At 51.8% G+C, this 8,899-nt stretch overlaps 2 protein-coding genes across 3 annotated transcripts in view; one reads left to right on the forward strand and one right to left on the reverse strand.

The window, feature by feature from the left end:
* Positions 1 to 2,573, forward strand: part of ACTR1B (ARP1 actin-related protein 1 homolog B, centractin beta (yeast)) — a 7,758-nt gene extending 5,185 nt beyond the window's left edge. Inside the window, exons 8-10 of one of the 2 annotated variants that reach the window (XM_005862215.2) lie at positions 1,010 to 1,071; positions 1,311 to 1,351; positions 1,526 to 2,573. In XM_005862215.2, coding sequence (XP_005862277.1) covers positions 1,010 to 1,071; positions 1,311 to 1,351; positions 1,526 to 1,628 — 206 coding nt within the window. In that variant the 3' untranslated portion in view covers positions 1,629 to 2,573. The other variant, XM_014536418.1, reaches the window with a different exon arrangement.
* Positions 2,574 to 6,878: 4,305 nt separating this feature from the next.
* LOC102252278 (cytochrome c oxidase subunit 5B, mitochondrial) lies at positions 6,879 to 8,671 on the reverse strand. The gene is made up of 4 exons (XM_005862216.2): positions 8,517 to 8,671; positions 7,903 to 7,976; positions 7,641 to 7,740; positions 6,879 to 7,074 (listed from the first exon to the last, which is right to left on the reverse strand). The coding sequence occupies exons 1-4, from the start codon at positions 8,617 to 8,619 to the stop codon at positions 6,962 to 6,964; spliced, it is 390 nt and encodes a 129-aa protein (XP_005862278.1). The 5' UTR covers positions 8,620 to 8,671; the 3' UTR covers positions 6,879 to 6,961.
* Between the last annotated feature and the right edge of the window lie 228 nt (positions 8,672 to 8,899).

Genomic DNA, 8,899 nt, shown 5'->3' on the forward strand with positions numbered 1-8,899 from the left:
GGTGCGGGGGGGGGGGGGGGGGGGGGGGGGGGGGGGGGGGCAAGGGAGGCTGGGCCTTCTGAACCCCCTCCCTGCAGCCTGGGACAGGGCCCCTTTTCTATTGGCTTTTCGGTGCTCAGTGAGCAACGCTTTTTAAGAGTAAGATTTAAAATGACATTCACTCACTTCATAAGTAGGTGATTGGTTTATATGAGATCTAAAATGTGTTAGATGAAGTGTCCTTTCCCATTGTCCTGGTCACCCCTTCCCTCCGCACAGGACTTGCTGGTTTCTCAGGCAACTGTCGGCTGCCTTCCTGCACATATAAACAAATGTGCATCAACCCCACATACACGCAAACTGCATGTTCTGCACGTCCCAACCATGTATGGCTTACTTAGCATATTATCTGGAAGGTCTTGTCCTGCCATGTAAGTTCTTCGATATGTCCGTGTGGTATTTCACTGGACGAATGTGCCACATGGCCGTTGTCCTGCTGATGGCCTCTTGCAGTCCCTTCTAGTCTCAGATGTGCACCGTCATTTCCCGTGGTGAGAACAGACCGACGGTAAATCCCAGAGAACAGCCGGGTCAGGGCGGGTGTGCCTTTGTTATTGGGTAGGTGCTGCCCATTCCCTCCTGGGAGCTTGTGCCCATTGCCTGCCCGACACTGTGTGATCTCTGCCCACCTGACGGGCAGAATGGTAGATGTTTTCTCCTGACTTGTCATTTGCCTTTGACTTTGCTTATGGCGGGTTTTGACTGCTGGAGCATTGGGTGAGGAAGAACGTGGGGGCCAGCAGAGCCAGGTGACTTGGGTTCTAGCTCATGTCACCTCTCTTTGTTAGCGGGGTCACTTGCAGGCGTGGGGCTGGGTCTTTTCTGCCCCTGGAGTGGCTCGCGCCTACCCTTCATGCCGGAAAGGGCTGCTGAAGGAAGGTGGCGGCTGGGGGGCACCAGGCTGGATCAGGGGAGCTAGTGGTAGGAGGGCCAGAAGTGGACCCCAGGCTAGCCAGCCTTGTGTTCACAGGCTTTGGCGACCGATTACTAAGTGAAGTGAAGAAGCTTGCCCCAAAGGACGTCAAAATCAAGGTGAGGTTGTGGAGCGTGCCCGTGGCGCATGGGGTGCTGGGCAGCCCTGACTGGGAGGAGAGGGCACCGGTCGCCTCCGGGGGCCTCTCATTTCCAGCCCAGCCGCTGCTCCCATTCGCCTGTTCCCCTGCTCCCGGCTCAAGTACTTGCTGTCTGGCCTCGGGCTGTGGGAATCACCCCCTGCGGGGACGGGGCTGCTGCGTGGGGACAGGCAGTTACGTGTTGCTTGCTCCCTCTAGATCTCGGCCCCTCAGGAGCGGCTATACTCCACGTGGATCGGGTGAGGCAGGGCTCCCAGGGAGGGCTCGGGAGGAAACCATTTTGCCCTGGACACTTCTCCCAGGGTTAGCCAGGCCGGGAGGAGGGGGGTGGATTTCCTCCCAGGTGAAGGAAACAGCTCTGAGTGCCCAGGGAGGGCGGCTCTGCCCAAGAACACCACCCTCCCTCCTCACAGTGGCTCCATCCTGGCCTCGCTGGACACTTTTAAGAAGATGTGGGTCTCCAAGAAAGAGTACGAAGAGGATGGCGCTCGTGCTATTCATCGTAAAACCTTCTAGTGCCCAAGGAGGAGGGGGCAGCGTTGAGAGCATGGGAGGAAAGGGAAGCCAAAGTCTTTGACCCTTTCTGTCTGGGCCCCCTGCATGCCCCGACCCCGGGCAGGGTGCAGCAGCGCCTCCCTGCAGCCCTCCCACATGCACGCACACACACAGGAACGTTTAGCTGCATGGGTGGGAGTCTGGAATATAGGAATTGGGAAGCCCAGCCTTCGGTGGTTCTAGGGGTCTCTCTTGGCAGAACCAATTAAGCCTATGGTTCCTGCCTCTAACCCTTGGGGCTGCTTCCCTGAGCTCCAAGGCCAGACACCCAAATGCCCCCATTTCCTCCGACAGTCCCTCCCAGAGCCGGGGTGCCTGTGTAAGTAGCCTTGGGGAGTGGAGTAGAGGAGGGGCAGCCAGCAGCTCCCACTGGTGTATCGCTGTTTTTCATGTCTCCTCCTCTTCCTTACCTGACCGGGTGGCGAGAAGGCCAGCTACTCCTAGGCATCCCTGACCTTCCGCACTGTCCCCGTCTTCCTGAGTGGATGCCTGGGTGCAGGCTGAGTCCTGGTAGCCTGCCCTCCCCAGTGAGGGGTTCTGGCCACGGTTGGACCCTATAGAGCCAGGGCAGAGTACGCTGGGGGCTTGGGCAGCCAGTCTGTTACACTCTCCCCTTCAAAGCACTTCATTGACTTGCTGCTCCTCCTCCTTTACCCCAGTACTGGATGGGGAAGGGTTAATGGTCTTTGCTGGTTGAGGGGGAGTCACTTAATCAGGAGTCGGACCCAGAGGGGTAAGGGGGCACAATCCTCTCCCATGAAGGTCTTCATTACCCTGGGGCCAGAGCCCCACCGCCCCCTCCCAGATATGTATAATAATTTAACACAGTTGCCTGAAAAAAACATTTTTGTAAAGCATTATAGTAATAATTATGGACAAGGCCCAGTGTGTGGCCGTTTTCTTGTGGTTCTTGTGCTGTTGTTTGCTCACCCAGCCCTGGGGACTCTGAGAGAAAGGACAGGCACGGAGCAGTATGGCACTGGCTCTAGTTCAGAAGCCTGAGGGTTTTAGTGGTTGGTGGGGCAACATGGCACTGGAGGCCCCAGGAGGCTGGGCTCTCAGCCTGGAGGCAGAATTCCCAGCCTCATTACCCATCCTCCGGAGCAGCAGGACCAGGCTGCCTTCCTCTGCCTGCTCCTGGACAGGGCCTCCTGGCAGGTGGGGCTCAGGCTTTGTCTTTGCGTCCTACCTGTTGGAACACCTCTGCTGCCCCACTCACGTGTGGCTGTGGCTGACAGACCAGCAATGATGCAGGCAGAGTTCAGACAAGTCAGGAAGGAGAGTGATGGGGGGAGATGGCAGAGGTGGTGTCGATGAGCTGGGCTCTGAAGGTAGAAGCTGAGGCCAGAAGGCGGTGGAAGGAGCAGTGAGAAACAAGTCCAGAGAGTGTCTGCCCTTCACCACCGTTTGGGGTCAATGGGGTCTTTGCCCCAAAAAACACAAGTTGGGAGGAAGAACAGGCTGTCTCAGTACAGAGTTGTAGGGCCAAATGGAGGAGCATCTAGCCCAGCAGTGGGGCAGGTTGGCTTGTGTGGGTCCAGGAGTTAACCAGGTGTGGGAGGGTGTTCCAGGCAGAGGTAAGAGCTCAAGGAGACGCCTGGGACCGGTGGGGCTGGACAGAAGGGCACAGACCTGAGTGATGCCAAGTCAGCAGGGAAGGGAAAGTGGTCTCTGGCTAGAATGCAAGGTAGACCAAAAAGGGAGGTGGGACCAGCGTATGGAGGCCTCGGGGGGAGGGGGGTTAGCTGTGTCCTGGCTGACGGGCAGCCTGCCACAGGAGCATGGTTGTCATCGCTGTGTGTGGCAGGCAATGGAGTTAGAAGAGCTGAGGGAGGGCCCAGGACTGAGATCATGTGTAAGGGGAGAGATTACTCTGTCTGGCCTGTCTTCACGGGGCGTTTTGTGAGGCTTTGTGGTCGGTGAGCAGGTAAGCCCATACCTGCCTTCAAGGGGGAAACGAAATTTACAGAGAACCTTTTGTTTGGGGTTCTGTCCATGTACCACTTCCTCCCAGCCATACACGTTGCAGCCCTGTTACATTGAGTCCTGCCTCCTCCCTACCTCCTCCACATTCTGTCAGTCACAGTTCTGTTGGTTCTGTGCTATCTTTCCCCCCATCACTTCTTTCCCATGATGGCTGCACCCCTCTGGCTCAAGACCACAGCTCCACTTTCCCCAGCAATCTATGTGCTCCTGGAGCTAAAGCCCAGAGAGCCTTGGTTCTGCCACTTCCTAATCCACAGTGTAAGCAGTTCTCCGCTGCCTGGTGAAATCACCTTCATGAACTACCCATTGTTGATTTAGTTCAGGCCCTTTGGGATCTGTCTCTTCCCCGCCTTAGGCTTCCACATCATCACGCCCTGCTTTGCCTGCCAGCCAGCCTCTGCTCATGCTGTTCTCTGCTAGGAGTGACTTTCCCATCTGTCTGTGGAAATCCCATCCTTTAAGCCAAGCACTATGCAGCACGCCCCTCCCTCTTTCGGCAGGGATGGTGCGAGCTCTGGCCCTGCTGAAGCAAAATGACAGATGAGAAGGTGGTAAGGTTAGAATGAACCTTATGGGGGTGTATGGATTCCTAGATACATCCAGATAGATACTGAAATAAATATGCCTCTGGGTATGACCACTAGGGTTAGAAATATTTGTATATTTCCTAGCCCTGACTGTTCAGAGGGCCTAGAGGCAGTGATACCCCAGTAGCAATGAGCACATATAGTGTCCAAATCTTGGTTTCTAAATACTATTCTTCAATAAAAGGAACCAGAGCTCCTTGGGGAAATTCTGATCTGAAGCAGAGAGAATATAAAATGAGTCTGGAATATCTTATAGCATAAAGTAAGAATGTGCTCAATAAAGGAAGGAGGCTTGTCTCGACACAGGAACCAACCTGAAGGAGCACCCAGGTTGCAATGAATTATAAGCCATAGAATACAATCGTGATGAGTCCACTCTGACATAGATTTATACATGGGAGAGAAGGGACAGCTCTTCCTTACAGTAAAATTGCAATTAATAAATGTTTACTGATCTATTAGTGCCATAAAGAAATCAGCGCACAATAGTTTAAAGCAACATAAATACAGTTCTATAGAAGTCTGGCATAGCCCTGGGTGGGTAGCTTGGTTAGAGCTTTGTCCCAATACACCAAAGTTGCAGGTTGATCCCCAGTCAGGGCACATACAAGGATCAAACAATGAATGCATAAGTAAATGGAACAACAAATCATTGTTTCTCATGCAAATCAATTAAAAAAAAGTCTGACATGGGTCTCACTTGTGCTGAAATCAAGGTGTCAGAATCCTTTCCCAGCTGCTGGAGGCTACCTGCATTTCTTGGCCTGTGGTCCCCTTCCATCTCCAAACCAGCAACACTGCATCTCTCTACTCTTCCAGTTACATCCTTCTCTGACTTCTGGTACCCTTGTAATTACTGGGCCCCCAGACAACCAGGGTAATCTCCATTTTAAGGTCAGGTGATTAAGCAACCTTCACTCCATCTGCTGCCTTAACCTTTCGCTACAGGACCTAACATTCCATTTCTGGGCATGAGGACATGCACATCTTGGGTGAAGAGAGGCTGTTACTCTGCCTACCACCACCTGGATATGTACTGGAGACTTTACATAGAGAGGATAAAGAAGCAAAGTGGGCTTTGAGATGAGGGAGGGAGAAGGCAGATCGATTAATGATATAGAAAGTCATTGAAGGTGGCAATGGTAGAGGTCGATTTAATAGATGGCTACCTAGGTGTTCCCTTTCCCACAGGGAAGGGTCTTCAATGGCAGAGAAATGCTTGTGCATTTCCTGGAAATGAGATGATGACTGATGACAAGGAATGGAAGCAATAGTTGTGACCATACCTTGAAGAGGAGACAATACAAGATTGGGGAAAGGGGGCTTTTCTCTTCAATTCTCATTAATTCAAGTGAAATATCTAGTTTGAATCAATTTTGTGAGACTGTAACTAAAGTTCCTCTGTGGCTAATCCCAACACAAAGTGGAAAGGTACTTATTTCCATTTTATAGGTAAACATAGTTTTTGAAAATTATCGTCACAAATATAATGTGGCTAAATTGGGCTGTTTCTCTGCTCAACTATTTTTGGTGCTGTTTTATTATTATGGCAAAGTTCGAACATACACAAAAGCAGAAAGAACAATGACCTCATACCTACCTAGCTATAAGGGATCAATCACACCCCAAATCACTTCTGTTTTAAAGCTAATCAGGCATATTTTACCCTTAGTATCGGTATGTACCTCAAAAGCATAAAAAACTCCATTAACACCTAAAAATGTAATAAATCCTTAAACATCAAATATACAGTTTAAAACATTCTAATTTCTTTTTTATAGTTGGTGTGTGTGTGTGTGTGTGTGTGTTTTGGTTAATCCTCACCCAAGGATATTCTGGATTTTTAGGGAGAGTGGAAGAGAGAGGGAACGAGAGAGAAACATCAATGTGAGAGAAACACATTGACTGGTTGCCTCCTGCATGAACCTGATGACCAAGGCCTGGGCCGGGGAGAAGCCTGCAACCAAGGCACATGCCCTTGACTAGAATCAAACCTGGGACCCTTTGGTCCGCAGGCCGACGCTCTATCACTGAACCAAACCTGCTAGGGCTATAGTTGGTTTTTTAGATCAAGATCCAAACAAGGTTCGCCACTGTTCTTGCTCCCACATCCATTTTACTCCATAGGTTCTCCCTTTTTTTCCCTCTCCTTGCAATGTGTTTGTTGATAAAACCTGGTCATTGGTTTCTAGAATTGTCCCATATTCTGGATTTTACTGATTGTACCCCCCAATAACTGGGCTTTGAACCTGGGTCCCTCAAAACCTCAAAGCCCCCCAAAATCTCAAGTCACCCTTTCTAACAATACTGTGAGGACTTACCATCTGCCAGACTCTTAATAAATGTTATTACTTCTGACACCTGGTAAGGTATTTATCTTTTTTGTGGATATAACGTACCTTGAAGAGCATGTCCCCAGTGACAAAGTTAAGTGATGCAGCTAATATTACAAGTCCAGTCAGCCCGACTCCACAGCACATGCTTTCCCCCGTACGAGGTAGTCCCAATCATGGCATTATGGCATTGTCAGTCTCAGTGTACATGAGTGGATGGCAAGCTAATAGTAACAGATAGCTATTCCTGATAAAAGAATTAACCATATCTCGCCAAAAACAGAAAAGAAATAAGACCAGCCAACTGTGGGAGGAGCCAAAGCAATGGCTAGTCTTTATCGGAAACAAGAAACTTTACAGCACATTCTGCCTGAGTCAGTGCAGGGGCTCAGTGGGACAACTGGTGGGGCACCAGCTTATAATGGGTTCCACAGCTAGGGCATCGCTGGGTCTCGCCTTTGTGCACCCAGAACCAGATGACAGCACTGTTGTCCTCTTCACCTAAAAGGAAAAAGTGGTTGAAGGGCATCTAGTCTAGAAGAGAGGAGACTGGCAATATGAATCTCTTTTCCTCAGACACCTCTGAGACACAAAGTTATGGTTGACACCTTGAGAGATCAGTTCAAGGTATCCTCCCATTTTCCAGATGAGGAAACGGAGGCCCAGAGTTTACCTGTGAGTAAACTGACCATATAGCAGAGTCAGTGTAGGTTCTAACAGTTCCCCTGCCTGTGCAGCATCCCAAAGGAGGGTCATTCTGATATGCAACCCTACTGCCTAAAATGGTATCTAGCAAAGAGCAAGTACAATAAGTATCTTCTGGATGAATACACCTTCATGTTGCATCTCCAGTGAGCCAGCATTAGATATTCTATGCCGCTGATAGTAAGGATGGCCTACTCAGGTATAAGGAGGATTGAGAGGGCCAGGACCCTTAGAACAACTTTTTTACAAACATATCCTCTTTACACACATACAATCCCACAAAAGATGTGAAGCAGTTTACGGACATCCTGTAGAATAGGGCATATTAAAGAAAAATAAGGAAATAGTGATGAGGTACTTACAAATGCAGCCCACTATTCGCTTGTTGGTGATGGAAGGGACTAAATTAGGGTCTTCCTTGGTCCCTGAAGCTGGCTTTGGGGCTAGCATATTGTATGGGTCCTGAAAAAAACAAGAATTGAGCCATTATACCAGAGAACCCCTACTCTAACTAGCGCTCCCGTTACCACAGGCAGGTTTCCTGGACCAAATGCTCCCAGAGAGGAGAATGCTCTGGTCCCATCCAAGGTCATGAGCTCCAAAGACAAGGAAGTTTCTGCTCACCAGTCCCTTCCGTGCTGCCAACATGACCTCCCGCTCCAGCCCAGTCGCCTGTTCGTCGTCAGTAGGAACACCGCCTAAAGGAAGATACGTGAATTTTGGTGTCGGCTAAAATTACCAAGGCAGAAAATGCACGCCGTTTAATGAGCTCACAAGCTCAAAGGCTACCCCAACCCTCTGTCTCCTAAGGACCAGAGTCATGACTCCCCACAGAGACAGCACCAGGGAAATTCTTCCTCCTCCAACCACCGAGGCCAATTTTCGATACATTTTTTTTCTAAAAGCAGGTAAATCAGAGTCCTGGTGGGGTTCATCCAATTTACCGTGCGGGCGGGTCTGAAGGCGGCTCGGCCCCTACCCATCGCGCCGGCAACGCCTAACCCCCCAAGGTCACCGGCACCTCCATTTAGGGTTCCTTTCCAGCAGGGTCAGTTAGGCGGGCTGCTCGGCGGGGGCCGGGAGGAACAGGGAAAGTCCGGCGGCGCCTGAGGCCCGCAGGGCTGGGGGCGGTCACGGGCCCGGAGGAGCGGAATGGCCAGCCCCGCGGTGCTGCGCGAGCACCCCCACCCCCGGGAGGCCCGCGGCGCCCGTCCCCGCGCGTCCGGCGGGCCGAGTACCTGCAGACGCCATGGAGCGCACCGCGGCCGCCGCATTGGGACCGCGGGCCCTCAGGGCCTGCGCCACCAGCGCTCCAGTTCCGCGGAGTAACCTTGAAGCCATCACGCCCGCTACAACAGCAGCACTTCCGGGACAGGCTCTGAAGACAGGCGGGACTTCCTGGGAGGGCTGCTTCCGCCCTGGCGTCAGGCTTCCGCTTCCGCCCTGCCCCGCTCACGTGACTGCCCGGGGACTGAAAAGAATGCGTGTGCCCAGTGTTGTCTCGCATTTACCCCCTTGCGACCCGTGGAGGCGTGGGGGTCCTCGCGTCTCGGTTCTGGGTGGCGGGCTTCGCTTTTACCACCGCTGGGGTTTGGGGCAGCCCTTTTTGCGCCGTGGGACC

The sequence above is a fragment of the Myotis brandtii genome, unplaced genomic scaffold, assembly GCF_000412655.1.
Source record: "Myotis brandtii unplaced genomic scaffold, ASM41265v1 scaffold1612, whole genome shotgun sequence".
Lineage (NCBI taxonomy): Eukaryota > Metazoa > Chordata > Mammalia > Chiroptera > Vespertilionidae > Myotis > Myotis brandtii.

What these genes read in the sequence shown, in the direction of transcription:
- LOC102252278 (XM_005862216.2), bottom strand. Translation starts at nt 8,619, where the DNA reads ATGGCTTCAAGGTTACTCCGCGGAACTGGAGCGCTGGTGGCGCAGGCC. An exon ending in GCGCTCCATGGCGTCTGCAG is followed by an intron (nt 7,977 to 8,516) that starts GTACTCGGCCCG and finishes ATCTTCCTTTAG; the next exon opens with GCGGTGTTCCTACTGACGAC. An exon ending in GCGAATAGTGGGCTGCATTT is followed by an intron (nt 7,075 to 7,640) that starts GTAAGTACCTCA and finishes TTTTCCTTTTAG; the next exon opens with GTGAAGAGGACAACAGTGCT.